The sequence below is a fragment of the Tauraco erythrolophus genome, chromosome 11, assembly GCF_009769465.1.
Source record: "Tauraco erythrolophus isolate bTauEry1 chromosome 11, bTauEry1.pri, whole genome shotgun sequence".
NCBI classification, from domain to species: Eukaryota; Metazoa; Chordata; class Aves; order Musophagiformes; family Musophagidae; genus Tauraco; species Tauraco erythrolophus.
In genome coordinates, this window is record NC_141475.1 from 21,567,070 (window position 1) to 21,589,425 (window position 22,356).

The 22,356-nt window shown below is 40.2% G+C and overlaps 2 protein-coding genes across 3 annotated transcripts; one reads left to right on the forward strand and one right to left on the reverse strand.

The window, feature by feature from the left end:
- The first annotated feature begins 159 nt into the window (after positions 1 to 159).
- MRPL47 (mitochondrial ribosomal protein L47) lies at positions 160 to 6,602 on the forward strand. 2 transcript variants are annotated; one of them, XM_086618409.1, is made up of 7 exons: positions 160 to 260; positions 837 to 982; positions 1,578 to 1,638; positions 2,441 to 2,537; positions 4,221 to 4,351; positions 5,819 to 5,914; positions 6,346 to 6,602. In XM_086618409.1, exons 1-7 carry the CDS (start codon positions 160 to 162, stop codon positions 6,461 to 6,463), a joined length of 750 nt encoding a protein of 249 aa, XP_086474535.1. In that variant the 3' UTR covers positions 6,464 to 6,602. The 2 variants fall into 2 exon arrangements, with proteins under 2 accessions (XP_086474535.1, XP_086474536.1); XM_086618410.1 differs by lacking the exon at positions 160 to 260 and adding an exon at positions 372 to 433.
- A 1,362-nt stretch (positions 6,603 to 7,964) lies between these two features.
- ACTL6A (actin like 6A) lies at positions 7,965 to 17,615 on the reverse strand. Its single transcript, XM_086618153.1, has 14 exons — positions 17,585 to 17,615; positions 16,585 to 16,661; positions 16,217 to 16,391; positions 15,743 to 15,843; positions 14,480 to 14,577; positions 13,681 to 13,775; positions 13,353 to 13,459; positions 13,178 to 13,267; positions 12,921 to 12,982; positions 12,496 to 12,610; positions 12,074 to 12,154; positions 11,004 to 11,099; positions 9,840 to 9,926; positions 7,965 to 9,238 (listed from the first exon to the last, which is right to left on the reverse strand). Exons 1-14 carry the CDS (start codon positions 17,607 to 17,609, stop codon positions 9,158 to 9,160), a joined length of 1,290 nt encoding a protein of 429 aa, XP_086474279.1. The 5' UTR covers positions 17,610 to 17,615; the 3' UTR covers positions 7,965 to 9,157.
- Positions 17,616 to 22,356: the final 4,741 nt, after the last annotated feature.

Below are 22,356 nucleotides of genomic sequence, written 5' to 3' on the forward strand. Positions count from 1 at the left end.
GGGACTGGCAAGGGGGCGGAGCCGGCGACGCCACTCTCCGCAGCGGCGTGAAGCTAGCCCGCCGCCATCTTGGGAAAGGGCAGTCCGTCACTGTCCTTCCGGCGCCCTCGCGGGACGCCGTCCTCGGCGCCAGGCATTGTGGGAGGGGCGGCGGCGGTCATGGCGGCAGCCGCGGCCATGGCCGCCCTGTGCCGGCGCTTCAGCGGCGCGCTGCGGCTGTCGGGAGCGCGGCCGGGCGCGGCGGCTGCAGCCTTTCCCGGGTGGGCATCGGGGCGGGCAGGCCGAGGCTCGGGAGCCGGTTGGGGCGGGGCCGGGCGCGTAGCGGCGCGGTGCCCGGGGGGAAGGAGAGCCGCCGGTAGCGGGAGCCTGTGCCGGTGTGCGGCTGCTGACCCTCGGCCGGGGGCTGCAGAGTGATGTTACCTCGTGTTATGAGGTACCGGTTGAACGTGGTGGTCAGTTTCCTCGGTTTGCAGTCGCTACGCCTCCCGCGTGGTTGTTTGTTTTTGTGCTTCCACCGTGTGTTTGCTGCTGTGGCCATTTAAAGTCGGTGTAGGAGGAGGCGGTTTTGTACGGCGTAGCTCACACTTATTCTTTCTTCTAATTTTCGAATTCTTACATGTCTCTGAGTGTAGGTAAATGGTAATCAGGTGAGCTGAGTAGAGGAGAAAACGACAGTGACGTGACTCTCTGTGAAGAGCTGAATTCGTGTCTTTTGTCCCTGGGCCGTAGTTCTCCTCTGTCTGTAGGACCGGTGCCTTCACGAGTGAAAGAAACATTCTCATTTAACTGAACATTATTTTCTTACCACGTATAGTTTTCCTTCTAATTTCTTACAGATTGACACAGAATCTGTTCCACAAGAACCTAGCAAAAGTTGAGCCCCTCCGTCAGGTGAAGTTTCTGCACACTACTTTGTCTCGGAAAGGTCTGGAGGAGTTTTTTGATGATCCAAGAAACTGGGGAGAAAAAACAGTGAAGTCTGGTGAGTTATATTTAGTGTTTCTGATGGTGATCTTTGAGCCACTTGTGCTCAGCTGAAATCTGACCTTTTGCATTATAGGAAGTATTCATAGCTACATAAAACTTATTTTTTTTATGTATATGTTCATACACATATTTGTACATCCTTATGCCTGTTAATTTTATTTTTTCTGTGTGTATTATGTGTTTATGAAAGCAAATAGCTATTATACAGCAAAATATTTTGCTGTAAATCTTCTGCCTTGCTCTTAAGAGTGTATCACAGAAGACATGTTCTTTGATGAAACATACAGTAACATGGAAGAAAAATATTTCAACGTAACGATTCTTCTTGTAGTTTTCCCTGTTCCCGGCCTTTTACAAACACAAATAAGCAGTATGTGTCATTACCTTTTTAATGTATTTGTATATTCCAAGCAAAGCTGAATATCTGCAAGGATAGCTTTCCAAAAAGTAGTGGTTTTTTTTTCAAAAAGTGATCCTTGTTTTGTTAAGTCAGCTGAGCCTGCTAATAGAAGCACATTTTTGTCAGAATAAGAGAACTTTGTTCTATTAAATTGATTTTTTTTTTTAATTTTTATATTTTTTTTTTACAGGGGATGCATGGAATATAAAGCAGCTAAGGGGCAAGAGTAGCGAAGACTTGCACAAACTTTGGTAAGGAAATTTTAGTGAAGTAGCTTCTCTTCTTTCAAAGTAGCTCTGCCCTTTTTATTAAAACGTGGCTAGCGAACGTTTGAGCCAGAAAACTTAGGCTGCCATACAGCTCTGCATGCTGAAGCCTGTGTTGGGCTTGGAGCAGCCTGAGTTCCAATACTGCACGGAATACGAAGGCTGTACCGCAGGTGTGGTGTGACAGTCGTGTCCAGTGCAAAAGGTCTGGGTTTGGTACGAAGAGGCTGAGTCTGAGCCCTTTGGGGATTCTTTGAACTGCAGGACAGACATGGCTGGACGTGACCTCTGGTGAGGGTCACCACTAAATTACATCAGGTTGTTCAGGTCTGCATCCATTCCAACTTTGAAACTGAGGCTGGAGATGGCATTACCACTGTAGGCAGCCTGCCTAGCCTGTGGGCTAAACTAGTACTTAATTATTACTGAGAATAGTTTTTTCCTTGCTATAACTTGTCCTTTTGCTGTGCACCTGTAAGAAGAGTCTGGCTCTTTGTCAGGTCGTGGAAGACTACTTAGTGTTAACCTCTTCCCTCCTTAGCTGCCTTTTATTCCAGGTTAAGTAAATTCAGCCTCTCCTTGTGTGTCCTTGTAGGTCAGCCCTCCCTGCCCACCTCTGCTGGGCTTTCTCCAGCTGGTCAGTATCTTTCTGCTTCTTTCTGAAGCTAGCAGGTGTAGGATCTGGGATTAGAGGTTGGACCACTGTGCTCTGTCCAGCGGGGCAGTAAGTGAATAATTGCCAATGCATCTAGAAATGATTTTTGAAGTACTGTGCTTTCTGATCTAGGTATGTCCTACTGAAGGAAAAAAACATGCTTTTAACTTTAGAGCAAGAATCGAAACGACAACTCAGGCCTATGCCAAGTCCAGAACGATTAGAAAAGGTAACTTTTTCATACTAGTTAAAAATACATCTCTAAGTAAAATGGCTGAATGAAAGGTGGAGAGTTTGTAAACAAGTTTACGACCATTTTTAAAAATTATATCCCTGGTTTTAGTATAAACACAAACACTGTGCTCAAGCAACATTGTCAGAAAGGCCTCTCCACCTGTTATGTAGCAGCAAGAAATATTTTGCCATTTTCATGCCCTGGAACTGCACTAGAGGAGTTTTAGAAACTTTCTGGTAAACCCTTCACAAAATTCTTTTCTCTCTTAACTTGTGCCAGATTCTTGCCTGAGATTTGTCATCTCCAAACTTGCGTCCTTTGGTTCTTTGCTGTCCTTGCTTTTGTCATCCCCTACTACTTCTGCATTCTTATGATTCCACCACTAATTTGTTAAATTCTTTTCTCAGTATCTTTACCATTGAAAACTTCATTTACTTATAAGTCAACTGCCATCTCTATACTTACGTCTCACAGATGGAAACGTGCACCTTCACTGGCCAGTTAAATAATTCAGCTGTTTGACATGAGAGATATTCTCAGATACCCCCCTATTTATCCAATTTAATTTGGAAAAACTCTGACCTTTACATTGTTCCTCTGGTTTTCTTTGTATGGTTAATCATTTAACTGTTACTTCCCATCACATGCATGTGCATCTGCATTATCATCTCTGGTTTTTGTGTCAGACATAAATTTATTTGGTCTCCTACTCTTGTCATTTCAGCTTATAAATAGGGAAGATCCAATATAAAACATTTTTCTGAATCTCCTAGTGTATCTTGTTCTAATTTATCATAATATGGTTTCTCAGCTGTGATTTGTGATTCCCATTCTGAGCAGTATTTTCTGCTTAGTCCCACCTACACATCCATCTTCAGCAACTATGAATCACAGCAGAACTTGCTGGGAGGGAACTTGTTAAGTAAGTGGCCCCAACACTTCAAAAGTCAAATCTTACTAATTGCCTACTTGGTTTTGGCTGAAGCCCAGGAAGTCAAGCAGCAGTTGAACACTGTCATCGCGCTGAGACAAAAATACAGCAATCTGCGTATTACAATTAGCTCTAGCAGCTTCCCAGTGCGTTTAACATGTTGCCATATGTTGTGTGTTTTAGATGAATGTTATGAGACAGACCTGGCTAAAAACCTTCACCTCAAGCGTCATAGTTTGGTCAAGGCAGCTTTCTGATCAGCCAACAGGCGTCATTGAGGCTGCGACCAGACTCCAAAGTGAAAACTAGAATAACAAACAGCCATTACAAACCACCTGACAGAAATACATGCAGCGTATCTTCCATTTGCTTCTCCTGCTTCCTTCCTGCCCCTGCCTCCGAGCTTTCTGTACTTGTAGCATCAGCATTAGATCTGGCTTTATGTATTAGCTGGCCAGTCTTTAATGAAATATCAGACATCAGTGATGTTGTACCTGTTCTGATTGCAAGTTAGGTTTTTTAAAAAAAAAAAAAGAGTTAGGCACTCATTCTTTACTGTTCTAGTACATAGGGCCAATCCAACTGTTTCACTTAGTCCACAACTGTGAGATTACTCATGATGGAACTCCCAGTATGTTTCACCTTCGCTTTGCCTTTAAATTTTGTCTTAGATCTTCATTTGAGGTCTTTTAGATTGGCAGCATTGTGTTTTGTTGGCCCATCCTGAAACTATTTCCTATTTCCAGGTAGAAAAATCTATGAAAAATATAGACTTAGTTGTCAGAGAAAGAGAAATTGCTTTGAGGCTTTTACAAACTGGCCATGAAAAACCAGTACCTGGCGAGTGGAGACATGACTTCTTAGGACGCACCTACTGGTATGGAAGAGAATTTTTGTTTCATATGTGTGAATTTTTCTTGTGGCATGTGTCTTTATCAGAAAATCTATATCTAATCAAGAAAGGATGCATATACTGTATAGAAATAAACATGTTTTCTGGTCAGCATTCAGGTGCTTCTTGAATTTTGGAGCAAGTTTTTTGTTTTTCAGTGTCGTTATAATTGTTCCAAAGAATTCAAGGGCAAACTCTACCATTAATTAAAAGAAAATTAGTTCCATGTAACCAATATAATTTCTGTACTCTGAGTGTCTGTTACTACAGCTATTCTGTAACACATGAATGAACTAGGGAGTACTGTCCAAGTGGAACTGTTTGGACTTTCCTTAGTTATAATGCAAAATCCACACATTGGGGGACAACTGTGTTCTGACTGAACCACCCAGAGCATTGCATGGAACCACATAAACATCTGCTGGAGTTCCCTACTAGTCTTGGCACCTATTTAACTTAGTTAGAAGCTTCTACCTTTAGAATTATTTACTGTCCAGATACTTTCAATAATCTGTATTTTCAGGTGATGACACTGAAGGCTCTGGCAGGACCTGCTTTTTCCTTAACCAGTATTTTTACGCACATCATAGTGGCATCTGAAGCACTAATAACAGTATTCAGCTCTGCAGTAGAAGTGTAGATAACAGGTCATAATAAATAAATAATGGTGAATTTTCAGTCATTATCCTTTTGTTTACCCATTAAATATAAATCAGCAGGGTACTAAATGCACTAACCACTAGACTTACATCTCTAGAGACGAGGCTTTTGCGTATCTCTTTCTGCTTGGAAGCACTGACCACAAAGAAGGGTTTGTCCATATGTTTGGAAGCCCAGTCCTCAGTTAAAGCAGGGGCAAACAGGAAATGATCTCCTAAGCACATGCAGAAACTCTGCAATACACATAGCAGTAGGTCTGACACAATCTGGATGCGCTGGAGTCTGTGGGTGAGTCTGCACAAGCCATCTGTGCAGCCCATATGCAAGAGAAACCCCGAACAGAAATAACAGTCTGTATTTAGAGGGAAAGACTTATGTTCAGGCAGATCGGCACTTGACATGACACTCCAACACTGGCATTTAAAAGAAAATTGTAGTAGAAAAAAACCCTCTCCTGATGCGGTTTGTTCACATCAGCTTTTGAAAGCTTTTCTTATGAAGGAGTAATTTTAAAATATAAATGCAAAGAATCATATCTATATTGGGCCCTCTCTTCAAACATCTACAGTTTTTAAAGCAAGACTGCTTTCTACAGGAAGATGCCAAGTGATGTTTGAGATGTAGTTACAAACCAAGACAGCGACAGAGCTGAAAGAAATACCCACATACAAATTTTGCAATCTACCGCTCAGACCGCTTCATCACCCTACTGCAGCCAAGCGTAACTGGTAGAATCCAAGAATGAAGACAAAAAGTATATGTTCTATAATCATTTTCATCTGTCTTTAACAGGTACACTTACAAGGAATGGCCAATACCATGGTACTTGAACAAAAAACACAAAAAGAAGAAATTCTATTACTTACCTCATGTGAATCGCTTCATCAGGTCAAAAGATTTATTTTTTTTTTTACATTATTTTCTGATCTGTTCCTCAGTCCTCCTTATTCCACTTTGGAAGGAAAAAGTAGTAATAATCTTATTGTTTTGTTGTTTTTACTGCTAGTGGACTGAAGAATAAAGCTTTTTAAAGTTACAGCTCGCTCTGTTTCTTTTTGCTGTTCCCATCTTAGTTATAAGAGACTTGGTTGCATTGTAAAAATAACTTTACATGCAGACTACCTAGGATCCTCCCAGAGGTTGAATTTCTGTAGAATCTAAAAGCAGAAGAAAAAAATTTGCTTTGCAAGTGTTTTTGCTTATCAAAAACAAATGAATACTAAAAGTGTTAATCACTGGGAGCCTCTATTAGGGCACTGAGTTTATTAAGGATATTACAAATTATCTAGAAATTAACCACACTGTCTTCTTTATTTCAGGCTCAGACTTGAAAATGCTTTACGTAGAAGAGCAAGAAGACAAAACCTAGAGAGGACAAGGCAGAAGGTCTTGGAAAGGAAGTTCCCTCACCTTGCTGTAAAATCCCAGAGCCAGTAATGTGCTGGAAGAGCACTGCAAGCAATTGGTTGAGTATCTTTGTGACTGGAACATGAAACAAATTCTGAAACCAGCATACAACTCGACTGAGCTTTCCTGAGAGTCTCCATTTTTTTTTTTTTTTTTTTTTTTTTTTAAATCCCACATTTGATCAAAATTAAACTTGTGATCTGGAATTAAAAAGCAGCTTTGGTGCATAACTCAAATTAATCCTAGCAGTTGTTTCTAGAAACACTTGAAAAATGACACGTTAAGCAGCTATTATAAAAGTGAGATGTACATCGTTAACAGTGAAAAGCAGCACCTGACTGCCAGGTGAAAGTATAAAGTCTAAGGATAATGTTTCCCTGGTTTAGTTTAACGAATAAGCATTAAACAGAGAAACATGAGAGCTTCTGAAACTTACATACTAGTTTTGTTCCCTGATGATCTGAGTTACTGGTATGTCACCCAAGTTACACATGCTTTCTGCATAAAAGCATGGGAAAATATGCTCTTCAGTCTGCTACAAGGAACCTTTTCCCTGCTTTAAGTCTGCCTTGTTAGAAAGTATGAAATATTTAGCATGTGAACTTTTAACAGTGCTGTCTTTACACCCAGATTTCTAATACCTATGACAAATTCAAATGCTTGTGCAGTGCTTTTTTGCAGCAAGCAAAACATTTGAAGGAAGACTGGTAATACTGTGAAATTGAAGTGAAAGGTACTGCTCTCAGTTTATGGTAAACACCTACTTCATGAAAGCTTTTAACCTTCAAATGAGTTTATGTAGCAGTTCCGAATAAAGTCACAAACACTAGCTTTCAGTAAGCACATGTGCTATGCAGTATCATCTGATAAAACACTGGAAACTCCAAGGGAACAAAAACCACAGGAGATAGACATGTCTGTCATCCTGACCTTCAGTTACTCTTCTGCATCACACAAAATCCCACTTCTTAGACAAACTCTTCACAGTGGTGAGAAAGTGTTTTGCTCTCTAAATGGTGCTAGAACATTCACAGATATTAACACTGTACTGTAATTATTTTAAGATAAAAGATTAGACATAATGAAACATAAGCACATGACACAGAAGGAAAGCTTAAAATGCATCATCGACTGACAGAAGCAAAAAAACTACTTTATAGCTTCGTTTCTAGCTACAAGCTGTCAAGTCAATCTTAGTACTTCCCTGATGCCACAGTAATTTTATCAAGCGTTACTCATTGTGGTGTGCTAATGATACAAGTTCAGTTGACATTCCACATTCTACGTGAATGCAAACTGGACAGACTTAAGTTCTTCCAGTATGACAACAATAGGCAGGCAGTGACTTACATCACCTTGTAGCTGACTTAAGATTGCCTCGTTTTGTGAGGGAAATATGGCTTGTCAATAGCTTTGACAATCTCCAGCAAGCAACTTGGTCTTCAGAGCAAACTAATGGTTATCATGGTAAGACAAAAGCAGGCTGTTTGTTTTGATAAATTACTTTATTGTTTGGAGGTAATGCGAAAGTGTTTCCAACTGGAGGCCTCATCACTATTTACCCACAAGGTCTTTTAGGATACAAAAAAATGTAGCAGTACTGTTTACATTTTAATTTCGTTTTTGAGTCAGTTAACTGTTATTTGGTTTTCCACAGCTTTTAAGATAAGGAGCAAAACTTAATTGTGTCTCAACACAGAACATCACACAGTTGTAAATTAAAGTAAGCTTAACAGCAACATAGAGCTGCATCTTGACAGCCAGTTCCTGCTGAAAAAAAAAGTCATCCTACTTCCAGTGACCCTGAGTGCACACTCCCCCTGCAAAGCGCAGGCACTTCCAGACCCTGCTGTGAGTCAGCTGAGGGAGCTAAACCAGCAGCAGACAAGCAGTGACCGCCCCTTTGTGTTACAGCTCCCTGTAAAAGGTCAAGCCACATCCTGAGGCCTTCTATGACTGTTCTCGTCTTGGAGACACAATTTTTGGCCTTAACTTCCCTGGCTAGAACAAGTTTTGCTTCTCACCTACATGACAAAGGCATTATATACATTCTTAGATATCAGGTGGAAAGCACTGATTGTTTACTGAACTGAAATTGCTCCATAATAGGAAATTAGCAAACCAGTGCTTAATATAACATTCACTACATGGAATGTAACACTTTTATTAAGGAGTAAAAGTTCAGACTGAACTCAGTCACCTATAGAAGATCTCTAAATACAAACTTTCCATTTTTAAAACAGAAGAGGAACTTTCTCTGCAAGTACTCACAAAGTTTCTCAAATATAAAAGACCAAATTTTATTTTTTAAGAAAGAAATAAGAGCAATTTAAGGCCAAAGTACCAGCAAGGAAGACTAATATATGAAAGTAGACAACAGATTTTTAATAAATTTGCATGGGTGTTTGCAAGGTTATACTTCTATCTATAAGCTAACCTGTAAAGCTGTTCCCAAGAAAAGATACTAGAGAAAATAGACATTTATACAAAATTATAAAATGCTTGTTACATGAATTATTGCTTTACAAGGGACGTAAACATCCTTTTTCTATGATAGTACCAATTAGGTCTCTCAAAATTTCTAAGGTTTGTTAAAATGGAACTTGAATTATGCAAAAATCCAATATAAACTTTTCTACAAAAAGAGTCCATCCCGTTCCTGAGTATGCTAAAGCTATGAAACAGAGGAGCATTGAGCAGGCAGCAGTTTTCACAGTAAGAGGTTTAAGGACATTTTCTTTCTACACACTGTTTCCCTCCTTCTTCATATTCTTGTTTAGAAATCCACATCTGTTGAAAAGTACCCTACAAAAAAAACCAAAAAGACAAAACATACAATAAAAAAAAAAAAAAAAAATCAGAAAACAAATGAAGGTTAAGTGAAACGTGATTAGCTTTTCCTAGGAGGGAAAACAAGCAAGTCTTTACATTAAATGAGGTAAGAGGACTTGACCTGCTTACCTGTCTTTTCCTTTGAGTTTTATATTGCTAGCAACTAAACTAAAGACAGGAAGTTGCAGTACTGAAAGCTGATTTCAGTCTCCATTTCCCATACTGCTAAATTAATCCCCACAAACCATTTCAGTGCTCAGTAACTTGTAGAATTAAGCTCAGGAACATGATGCAGAAATAGGTTTGCTACTTTTATGGTGTACCATATACACGTCACTTCTGGATACCGTATTTCGAGCCTGCACCTTGCCATTAAAATAGGAGAATGTACGAGTTACGTTTTGATTGGAAACGCTCATGCTGTCTTGTTTTTAAAACAGATTCCCTTCACCCTGGCACAAGGAGAGACAAGACTGTGGTACAGCAGCACAAACTCTGCAATGCACACTTAAGTGGAATTAGTTTTGGGTGACAGTGCTCCTTAGTACAGCAACGCAGAGACAGGTTTACTCACCAAAGACGCCAAAATGGAACCACCAATCCATGAGCTGAACCTCCGCTCCACCGTTGTGTTGTTCGCTATCAACTTCAGGCGCATGCTCTGAACAGAAGAGGTAAAATGAAAGAACAATCAGACAAATCGTAGGCTGGGGACCCTTAAGGACAAGGGAAGGACAGCACAAGGAACCTGATGTCTATAACAACATGTGGGTGAAAAAGGTCAATTTTATTAAATTTGCAATAGTGCTCATCAGCCTTGTACTTAGAATACACGAACAGCCAGAGTGGAACAGAACATACCTGGCTTTTATCCTGTCTCTCAACAGTGAGCAGCAGCAAATGCTTAAGGCTAGAAATGGGGCAGGTGAAGATCAAAAATACAGTATCTATTGTCATCTCTCACACTGGGCTACTTAAAATGTGCACTGGGACTAAAATGTCTAACGTTGCTGAACTTAGTCAACCTCATCCTTTTTGGACCCATCCATTCCTTTTGCTTTCAAAGTGTCTTGCAGTAACAAAATCTGTGAATTTCAGTGGGTTCCTCCTCAGCTATTGTAAGAAGCAGCGAGTAACCATCTTTCTCAGTTTCTCGTAACATTCATGACTTCAGAGTTGCTACAAGTAGAACATTTTTTCTTGAGTAGGAATATTCAAGAAATATCATAAGCTTATGTGCTCAAGAACACAGGTATTAATACTTTCTTTGACATAAAGTGATTAAAAAAAAATACAAATGTGTTAAATCACCAGGTTTTATCTAAGAGTAGGTTGGGTTGTCTGCAGAATTCACGAAGAACAATTCCCATGACAAAATGACAAGGCCTCAGGCAGAATGACTGAATTTGCCTCAGGTTAGTCAGCAATACTTCAGAAGAGAGGCCACCAAGGAAAATAGTGACTGTTGCTTAGGGATAATTAGAGAACTTAGAATCACAATTTGAAAGCAGGAATGGAGATGCAGAAAGCAGTTACAGTATCTGCTGGAATTAATTCCTTGTAAGAACTTTTCAAGACTTCTTTCTTTTTGTTAGGGAAGGAGATTTTTTACTCTATGAAAATCTCTTCTACTCTGTGGTTCCTAACAAAGTCAAAACTATCTTACATGGGTTTGTATTTATGCTGCAGAAAAGCAAAGTTGTAAGTAACTTAACACAGTAATTTCAAGTTTTTTTACCGGTGGAGTTTTCTGAGAGAGCTCTCTGTTCAATCTGTCTGTGAAACTCTGTATTAGAGTGTTTCCTCCTGCTACAATCACGCTGCCATAGAGGCCCTAAAAAAAGAATAAGCAATCTAAGGTATTGACTCTGAAATAATTCTGAAAACAACTGTTTCACAGAACAGAGAGGAATGGCACACAAGTACATATAATCAACAGCGCTTGATGCCAACTTATTACCTCTCACAATCCAATTAATTTTTTTAATCACTTGAAAAATATTTCAAGACACTTTGACATTTAACTATAGAAGGAAGACAGAAGCTATGAGATTACTGACATTAAATTATTTCACAGATATTTTCTACTACAGAACTATAGAGAACCTTACACCTAGATACCTCCTGTATCCAAATAGTTTTCTTACAGCTGAACGTCCTGACCACAGTGAAAAACCCCACAGTGCTACAACAGTTTTCAATCTCACTAATGCTGCAGTTGGTGAACACACATCATGGCCTGGCCTACTCAGCCAGCCTGACACACCAGTTCAGAGGAAAAATTTTTGAAACAATCCTCATGCAGTCTGTATCAAGCTTGAATGTTTTCAAACTGACACCTGAGAAAGTTAGAACATAGAGGGTTTTTTTTAAAAAAAAGTTTTCCTTTAAAACCTCTTTCCTTCTTTCTACAAAATTTCTGTATGATTGGTTATGTTTAGAAAGTATTTCTGCCACGCCCAAGAATCTGAAGATAACACTCAAAGTTCTGTTCATAAAATGCTCATCTGAAGGCAATTCAATGCACGTTATGCAATGACAGCCAAAATCTGGACGTTAGGTATTTAAATATAGGTACAAACGCTGAGTAAAAGTAAAAAATCCTGATTTAGCATTTTGTAAGACAAAACAGTAATTGTACGTATTCTTAGATACAAATATGTAATACTTAAAGAGAATTATTCTAACATGTTTATCATTATCCTTGGAAATCCACATTACTTCATCAACAGCGTTCAAGTCCCAAAAAATTACATCAGCACAAAAATATCTATGCCCTAAAATAATACACGTCTGACTAACACTTACCGGCCTGATGTCTATATCGCACATTCCAACGCTTGTCGTGACAACGTGGCTCACACCTAACATCGTGTTACCAGACAAACCCTAGAATCAAAATTAGGAATCTACACATCATCACTTCAAAGGAGAAAGGCATACAGGAGCATTGAATGAGTTGAATTTACAAATATTACTAGAGAGGAAGCTAAGCATTCCTTAGGGAAGGGGAAAAAAAATAATTGCTATTTTCCCATTCAGCTCATCACCACCCATTGCGAACTACTTTTCATCCTTTGCTATCCCAACTCCGAAATAACACAGGCAAATTGTACCTCCAAGAGAACCATATATAAAAATCATGAAACTAAGAACATCACACAAAAGGAAGCCACACGATAATCAGTAATTTAAAGCCTTCAAACTACTACGAATCATAGTTGCTTTACCTTTACATTAGAAGGGTCAAACAATCCCTCAGGAATTTTCAGACGCTCAGCACCAAAGTCACAGTTGTAGCCATTGGGGAACTCGTAATGAACTGTCGGCATCTGCGCTGCTACCCTGGGGCATCAGTCAGAAAGTAACATATTGAAGTGCAACACAAACAGGATGTTAAGTTATCTGAGTGGCATTATAAACCAAAGTTTCAACTGGAATATTGAGTTTAATATGACTTACACTTTCCATAATATTTATTATGATCTCATGCATCTTGGGATATTAAATAAAAAAATTTGTCATCTGGATGTACACTGTATTTCTACTTTCAGAAATAAACAGATTTTACTTAAAAACTACTTCTGTAATAAAACCAGCCAACAGCAATGGACAACTGGTAATTAATTTTACAAGAAGCAAAACAGTGACGTACTGTTCATCATAGGTTGAATCCGATACTTGGAGGACAGAAGCTTGGAAGTCCTGAATCACACACTATGGAGTTAAGCATAATATGGTTATAAGAATTTCATTCTTCAGTTTTATAGAATTTATAGAATTGATACTGACTTTTTAAAGATCTTCTAGTTCTTCAAGAGGAAAACCTCATATACTGGCAAACAAAAAACTTCTTTATTGGACACCTAAGAAAGTTTCAGAGTGGAAGAAACGACCTATTTAGTTACTTACATTACACATATAGTTATGCCAAGACCTAGTGACCTGTGGTAACTTCTCTTTTCTCTTCCAATTTGCTGGTGATCCCTCACGAACTGCCTCCTGAGATTGTAAGAAACATGATCATCAGTTAACCATTTAAGTGTCTCCCAAAGCAAACACTTACTAAATAAAGTTACTCTCCCACCTTTGAAGCAATCATATATGGAGGAATTATCTCTATGTTCATTTCCTGAAACAATTCCCGGCACTGCATAGTAATAAAGTCTCCCGCAAGTGGTGATTTTACAATACCTAGAAGACAAAAAGAGAATCAAAAAAAACCCCACCAACCTGGAAAGCACCAAAATCACGCATAAACTCTCCCAACAAACTATTTGTCAGTGAACACCATTACATATTTTTACATATTTAAGGGGATACACAGATTTAAAAACAACAACAAAGCTGTAAAAGCAGAAAGCAAGCTAACTCCACCTTGGTACTACAATGCTGTTACCTGTGAAAATTTTTACCTTGCTGAAGTACATATCCATCATGCACTGGAATAGCAGTGGTGTGTGTTGCTCCACTGTCCAAAATGAGACCTGTAGATCTCCCATTAGCAAAACTAGCCAATATGATTAAGGAAAATACTGTAATTTTCACTTTAGAAAAACGCGTTGCCATGCATATTAGAGCATAACTAGGAATGAGGACCCAGATGTGTTATTCCTTGGCTTTGCCGTTTTCCAGAGCACATCTTCTTTTTATGAAGTACACAATCTCCTAGAGAGAACGGCATTTAACTTCTATCTGTGACGTAACTTGAGCTTGGATGTACAACGGTGAGACTTCACGTCAATACTATGCAGCAAGCTCTAAGTACACACAACTCATTTAGACTCCAAGGCTGAAAACATGCTATTAGTTTAAAATAATTACAAATATTCATCTTAAGGCTACGGGAACTTCAAACTCTAATTACTGTATTTAGTAGTCTGGACAACACCATTTCAGGTCTCTAATATTCTTACCTATGGTATACAATGGGAAGAAAAAGTAAAAAAAGATCCCAGGGAAAAAAATAAAAAAGATCCCCCCCAAAAAAGACATCGCCTCCATGGAAAACAGTCAGATTGGGAGAAAATCAAAACTGAGCTCTAAAGCTTTAAACTTCAGAAACGGAATTTGTTTACTTCCTTTGTAGATGTTTACAGAAAAATCAGTTTGAAAGAAGAAAAGTCAGGCATGGTGTTATACTAGGAACTGCCTAGAATAAGTTTACCGTATTCCCTGGGGCAGAGGAAAGCAGTGAAACGTTTCAAAGGATACGCTGTTAGAACAGCAGTTTTACACAAGAAAAAAGCAGGGATGTTGTAGTGTTCAAACATCAGCTCAGTCAGTTTTTCACGCTTTGCTCTAGTATTCCACTAGAAGAAAAAAACAAACCAAACCACAAATAAGTGACCAAAAGGAAGGTATGTTTATCTTGGGCACACTAAAAGAATGCCAACATAATAAAGAAGTAATTGGAATTATTATAGCCACGGTTTCAAATCACACCAAAATCCTAGAGAGACAGATTTCTAGTAATTTACTTCTTTAGAACCTTTTTCATTCCAATTCTACAATACATTAAGGTTTTTCTATCACATAGAACTAATAGTGAAATATACTTTCACTGTTACAACAGAGAGTTCTTTGCACTTCTACAGCTCTTCCAGTACCAGTGTCCCAAAGAACTCTCTTAAACAAGTAACATGCTCATTTTACAATGCGAAAGATACATGAAATAACTTGCCCAGTTGAAAGAAAAATAAATCCAGATTTTCCTGTTTCCAAGGTATCTTCCTACAATTCTACTGCACTTGTGATTAAGCCAGGATATATATCAAGTATTCTATATACTACTGAAAATGTCAAGTTGTTTCCAAGTCGATACACTAAATTAAGATTAGGTCTGTAAGGAGAAAGTTAATGGGAACCTCTACTCAAGACACCCACTGAGCCACCAAAAATGCAATAATCATTGCAAATTCATCCTTACTCCACAAGCTACAATTCAACACAAGGGAATAATGAAAAAGAAAATAATTTTCATAAGATTTTATGAAAGAATGGCATAACTTTTGTATGGCATGTCTACTTTCAGTATTCTGACTTTAAGATCCGCCTTTCGAATGCTGAGCATTATTAAATGACAGAAATCTCGTCTGCTTGTTTTCCCAGAAATTTGTATTCATCCATTTCACTTACCTTACAAGGCCGTTAACAGAAATGAAGACAGAAAAAATTAAACTTTCTCCATTATAAATATTATTTATTCTCTGTCACATAATATGAGTTGTAAGGCTGAATCAAGTGACAGTTTTTCAATGGCATTTTGTTAAGTGTAACTTAATACATAACAAAACATACAAACATCTTTTTGCTTTTATTCCACGCAGTGCGAATTTTTTTTTTTACTTTTTTTTTTATAAGTAAAAAACAATAGCACATTGAAAATACTTTCTAATAGAACTCATGCAAATGTTTGTGGAGTCAGCAAGAATATACAGTTAAGACTTATCAAAATGCAAAGCCGCTTTTACTTACTGGTGCTTCAGACATAAGGACAGGATGCAAACTTGCTTCGGATTTAATATGCATCTTGTAAGTGTGATCCAAAATTGCCTGGAAACTATCCCAGTCTTCAACTATAACAACATCGATGTGAGCAGATTAGTTACTTCTAAGTTTTGTTCCATTTCATAAATACATAAAGGTTCTCCAATGGTTGGGTTTCTTTTGCGTCGAGCTCTTCAGTCAAAAACTATCCTCAGCAGACACATATCTCCTTTAATATCTTTGTGAAATTCTCTTCCTCTGTAACCATCATGATCATAACGTTTCAAGAATTATGCTGAAAGTTCACTAACACTGTGAACCAACTATACTTCATGCAATCTGTAAATCAAGCATCTATTCTTAAGGCTTCTGTTAATAGCGTCTATTTACATGAGAGCTAGGACTTTTTGCAATCTAGCAATGCTATTTTAAAAACAAGTAGAAAAAGACAGAGCACCATACTCATTCCATTTTTTAAAGGTGAAATGGCCTCCATGTTTTCCCTTGGAACTCTCAGGGCATTGGTGTCTATGTAGTAAGTTGGGCCTCCTTGTTTGCCTTTGTCACCATCTATCTCCATCAGAGTGCTGCCATTGTCCCTTTCTAGCACCACACCAATGGCTGTTGGAAAATCAACCTGTAAGGCAAAAGATAAATAGTATATGAGAATTATTAATGTTTTGGGTGTTTTTTTTTCTCATAAATTCAGAGCTTTCCTTATGCAACACAGTCAAAACAAAAAACAGCGTATTCTGAAAATTCATAACTAAAAATCAAGATCTAAGGCATAAATTCATGCTGGATTTCCATTGAGTCACACGGATTCTCACCTTTGGACAGTCCTCGCCTGCATAGCCTGCTCTCACTGTATACGAGCCAATGTCAAAAACGAGAGCCCCAACTTCATCTGAAAAGATTGTTAATAAAGAGGTAGTGAATAGTTATTGCACTCTACTACAATCCTGACCTTTCCCTGCCCCTTGTCTATTCTGCTTGCAAAAGAAGAAAAACAAGCCAAGGCATCTTTTCTGAGGCAAGGAGAAATTCTATTCAGAACTCCAGTTACCGGAGAGCTATTAGAAGACTGCAGATAGGCTTTCACTGGGACACTGCAATATTAGCATAAGTACAAGGGGAATTTTAACAGGAGAGGGAGAACATAGTTTCAGCTAAGTAAGTCAAACTTTCAAAAAGTGCTAACTTAAGTCTCACAAACCCAGGTGAGCCCAGAGCCCCCGGGGCGATGATGATTAGAAAGGTGGGCCTGAAAACACCAATTCTGCAAAGCAAAGGCTGCCACATCACGAAGTGCCCTCATCCTTCCGGGCCCTGGCTCTCGCTGAGGAGCTCTGCACGGTCTGAAGAAAATCAAAGTCTGAAACAAAGCTGCTCCTGGACCCTCACGGGATGTGTGCACAAGTGTTCTGGCAGAAAACCACACGCCCATTTCCAAAGCGTGGGGGTTTCCTCGGGCCACCCGACACCCGGGCGGCACCAATTCAGCCCAAGGCCACGGTCTGACGGGCTCCGGGAGAAGCATCTCAGGGAAACGACGCCAGGACGGACACAAACAAGGCCTGCGGCCGCCTCTTCTTCCTCACGCATGCTACCGCCCCGCGTCCATGAAACAGAGGGACCGGGAGGGCTCCGGCTCCGCTGCGGAGCTCTGGGGAGAGCCAGGCCGGGGTCCCCCGCGGCCTGAGGGAGCGGCGGGGAGGCGGGAAGCGGCGGGGGAAGGCTCGCACGCGCCGCCTCACGGGACGGCGCCGAGCCCAACGGCCGCGGGGCGGGGGAGGGGAGGGCGGGCAAGCGAGGCGACGCCGGACTCACCTCCCCCGTACACGCCGCCGCTCATGGCTGCCGCTGGGCTCGCGCCGCCCCGCCCGGCCCCGCCGTCCGCCCGCTCCTCTCTACGGCGATCCGGCAACAATAGCGCCTGTACGCTTCTCCCCGCCGGCGGCGCAGCCCAACCTGCAGGCCGCTGCCTTCCCGCCAATGGCGGCGCCGCTACTGCCTGCCCGCCCGCCCACCGCGCAGAGCCCCGCCGAACCGCCGCTCGGCCACAAGGGCCAATCGAGACCGGCGGCAGGCGTGGCCATGCCGCGGACAGCCAATCCTGAGGCAGAAAGTGGAGGGCGGGCGGGCGCGCGCGCGCAAGCCGGGGTGTAGCGTGCGCGAGCGGCGGTGTGAGAAGAGGGGCGAGGCGGGAAGGTGCGAGGAGAGGGGCGGTGAGCTGCGGCGGGCGGGTGAGGCGGGGGGAAGGCTGCTGGGTTCAGTGGAGTTGGGAAAGATGGAAGTGCCGAAGGCTCGTGAGGTGGGCTTGTTGCTGCATGAGAGGATGCTGAGGAGCGGTGCACCTCTGCGGGAGAGGGACCCGCTGTGGAACGGAACAACAGGTAATGCAGCTCAGCGCTCCCTGAGTCTCTCCCTGGCTACTGTCGCTGTTCTTTTGGGTTCTTCCACTGAGAATAAAGCGTATTTAAAGTTTATCTTGATACCCTAGCCTTGTGTTCTCTTCTTTCTTGGGGCACTCCTTTGCGCCCTTGATCCCTGAGCCCACCTTGTCTGGGTAGCTGGGCAGTTCTGTCTGACAGCTCAGCTGCCTATTTAGCAGTTGAACTTGCAATTAGGGTTTCAGATCACCTCGTTGGGAGTCAGTGTTCTCAGCCAAACTTGGTGTTCAGCCAGAACAACCAGAGAGGGGAAGCTATAAAGTCGCAGGAATTAAAGGAAATAACAACAAAAAAAAAGAGAGACCTCAGGCGTAACCAGAGGTTAGCGTTAGAGAAAGACTAAAATTCTAACTGGAGAACTAAGGGGGAATTGACTTGAAGCGCAAGCGTTCCTGGCGTGCACCTTTTTGAGTTCCTACGTAAGGTGTTGGGGTTTTTCTGAGAGGTGGGGGCTGGTTTGGCGGGGAGTTTTTGTGTACGGCCTACTATAATTGTGGGTATTCTTTTCAAGTTCACATAAGATGTATAGCTTATTTCTGTAAAACTGTAAGTAAGGATCTCCCAGTGGTTATATTTAGTCAGCATAATAGAATAACATTTTATTTATTATCTTTACATTTACCTATAAAGTGTTACATAGCATAATGAGTGATCTTAATAGCAATTAATGATTAGACTGTAAATAATAAAAAAGTATTTCTTATATTTCCACTGTAAGGCAAAAATTAGTGCTATGAGTCTTGCATTGTCTTACTTTGACAGGGAGTTCAGAGCTTCCTACAAAGCTTTGGGTTTTTTCCTCTATGTTGTGACTTAAGGTTCAGTTATATCTCCTTACTTACATGAATTTAATCAGTGAAGTAAGAAGAGAGATAAAAATTTACATTTGAGGTACCCATTAGTTTTATTCAGTAGGTTTGTAAAGCTGTTTCGAATAAAACAGATTATTACAAATTCCAGCAAACTTTATGCTAGTGAAGGAGAAAAGCAGGCTAGATGTGTGTTTTGACTACAGCACCCAAGATGCTGCAGTTGATGTTAGACTGGTGACTAGCAGTCCCCCTTTAAGTCTCATCTTGAATCATAACAGGAAAAATAGTAAAATCCCGCAGTAAGGGACAACCAATTGGGTGGATTTTTTAAAGCACAATTATAAGAATATCAGGAGGTGGTTAGACTTATTAACCCTTAAGGGTAAGGAATTTAATTTGATTCTCTGTTTCTTTAGTGAGGAAACTTCATGATTTTATCATAAAATTAAGAATTATTTTACATAAGTTATAACACAACTACGAAATACAGATGCTAGCATTTGGAAGATAAATATAAATACTGTTGTTTCATTAACTATACCTCATAAAGTCAGTGCACCTTGGTTTTCTATTACGAAATCCTTTAAATATAATGTGTTATCATGATTTCCAGTATGTGGCACTAATACGCAAGGTAGAGTTGTTTGAGGAGGAGGAATGAATTGCAGATGGGAAAAGCAGTTCAGAAAATATGGAATTACAATGCCAGAGGATCTTCATTTAGCTTCTGCTGGTACTTTATTTTGTGGTAATGGTTCATTGTATTCATATGATAATTGACACTTAGAGCCAGATACTGCTCTCTGCAGAAGATCTGCTTTTGATTGATCTGCAAGCCAGAAACAAACACAGCATTCTGCTGCTTTATTTTTCTCCAGTATTTCTTGAACACGGAAGAATTCCCGGCGATGCCATGAGAAAACGTGTGCCAGAGTAAAGAGGCTTGTGGCTGTGTGAGGCATGAAGAGAGGGTGTGCCTGTGCCTGACTCATCGTTACTGCTCCAGTGGCTGATTGGGACTGATAGTAAGAACTGCAAGGTAATGTGCTCTGGAAATCATGCTGATATCTAGAAGCCTCAGGATTTGACAAGCATAAGGAAATAAAGCCAAATCTGGGTAATTCTCCAGAAACCTGGACGATATAGGGAAGGAGATTTAGACTGACAACTATCTAGGTCTTGTTTTTCTTTGCCTTGCACTTTTATAGGACTTTACATCAGTGGAAAGTGTGTAGAAAATCATCGCTGTGGTTTGATAACATTTTACAATGATTTCCCTTTACAGCTGCCTGGATAACCCTACAAAGTTCAATGCACAGGAGAAATAGATTCCAGGCATCTTTTTTCAGCAGAGCCCAACCTTGCTGAGAGATGCACATCTAGCATTATTTCAGTGAATTCCTGCACATCATCCTATGTTTGCATAAGAGCAGGTGAAATCTAGAGTTTTGCCACCACTGTCCATAATGTACCCAAATACTTTTGGGGTTTTTTTTAAGTATTTTTGCTTAGTTTCCTCAGAAGCAAGGATTATAAAATCAAAATAGGTAGAAACAATGAATGTATTTTATCTAGGTTTCTATATTATAATATAGAATAATAATACCATAATACCTTGGTAGAAGTTGCAGGTGTCGATATAATGCAAACTATGTGCTTTTCATGGGAATATCACATACTGATTTACTGTATGTGACATTGTATAGAATAACTCTGGAGCCAGACACTAACATAAATTGTCCACAAGAATAAACAGAAGAATCATTTTACAAGTGAGGCATGAAACAAGACTCCAAATGATGATGCTTACTAGTAAGCAAAAGTTAATTTCATCAGGGATAGTCTGGAGAATGTGAGGCTTCCTGATTATTGCTTAAAGGCTTTTAAAACTTTATTAAGACGTCATTGTTTCAAGCAAGCATTCACCTATTTGATAATATAAAACAATGTAGAAAGTGATGTATATGTCAAGCCAAAACTGAACAGAATGATTTTTGTTTCTCAACAAGCTGCACTTCTCCACTGGGTGGCTGATGACCTGTTGCTTTTGAACAGTGCCATACAACTGCCAGTCAATCTTCCAGACGGCAGTGCCAGCTTTTAGATGTGGCAGCAGACTGGCTGTGACAATGGGCTGTTCATTATGTCTGTGTTCCTCCTTGTTTCTTGATTGCAAAATGCATGTTAAAGGTTTTATTTTTCTTATTTTCAGAAGAGGTCTTAAATGTTTATGTGAATGAAAGAACTATCTGTAGATGAAAAAGCAAAACAATCATTAATACTCATTCACTCCCGAACTTTGTATGACCTCTCAACTTTCCACTTTCTTTGCTAAAGTACTTGGGTACTTTGTCAATTTTAATACTTCGCTTCCTTATAGGGATGTTGTGAGAATAGATATGCTGTCATCCTACTACAGAGAAAGAGGTAGAACAAGCTAAATGCTGAATCTCACTAAGGGTCCTCAGTGTTGCTGCACCTGACCTTTAGGTTCTTACTTCAGACTGGCATTCAATCACTGAGTTAATGTTTCATGTAAAATGTGCTAGAGACAGACAACTTAAAACTGAATTTGCCACAGTGTAAGCACGGTACAGGATGTTTGAGTTTAGCAGTTGAAAATGCTGAGGAGAGGAGATAGGTCTGAAATCTGTCTGTGACTCCAGCAAGGCAGTCATGGGGATATATATTCCAGCATCTTCTTTTGGATCTGGTGTGTTTAACTTGTCCTTTTGTAAAAGACCCATGACTCACTCTTATTTTAGAACATGACCGAAGGAAGAGGTGATGGTACTTGCTGTTAATATACAGTCAACTTTCCATCACCAATAGATGGCCTGACTAGTTTTCAGAGAGGGAAAAAAAAAAAAGAGAACACATGCTGAGATTCCAGCTGACTGACTGAAATAATAGTGGCTAGGATGCACTGGAAAATGGGGAAGAACCCCACATAATGTTAGTGCTGCTTTATTGTTCTGAACCATAAGAGGTTCCTGTGAAACTGAGTTGGAGGACTCTGGACCACTTTCCTTGTTTAGCTCAAGCACAGTATGAATTCTCAGAGCTGGATTAGGTGTGAAGGTGGTACAGCAATGTTTGCTTGGAAGTAATTCTGAGAAAACAGGTCTGCCGGGCTAAGCCAGCCCTGGCCAGAACTTAAGTGTGCCTGTATTGCCCTTCTCAAATGAGTCCCTTGTGTACGTATGTCTCATTTGGCTCAGATCTGGCAGCACTTACTGTTTCAGGCTTAGTTCTTGGTCTGTAGTCACTTGGATTCTTGCAGGGCTTATTAGCTTGGCAGCTGGGCCAAACCCGACCTGGCTCAGTACCTCTCATC

Bases quoted from the DNA above. Each gene is read 5' to 3' on its own strand.
- MRPL47 (XM_086618409.1), top strand. From the start codon at position 160: ATGGCGGCAGCCGCGGCCATGGCCGCCCTGTGCCGGCGCTTCAGCGGC. The intron at 983-1,577 runs GTGAGTTATATT...TTTTTTTTACAG, and splicing joins AGAAAAAACAGTGAAGTCTG to GGGATGCATGGAATATAAAG. The intron at 5,915-6,345 runs GTCAAAAGATTT...TCTTTATTTCAG, and splicing joins CATGTGAATCGCTTCATCAG to GCTCAGACTTGAAAATGCTT.
- ACTL6A (XM_086618153.1), bottom strand. From the start codon at position 17,609: ATGAGCGGCGGCGTGTACGGGGGAG. The intron at 16,392-16,584 runs GTGAGAATCCGT...TTTGCCTTACAG, and splicing joins CAGGCGAGGACTGTCCAAAG to GTTGATTTTCCAACAGCCAT. The intron at 9,239-9,839 runs GTGAGTAAACCT...TTTTTTTTGTAG, and splicing joins GTTCCATTTTGGCGTCTTTG to GGTACTTTTCAACAGATGTG.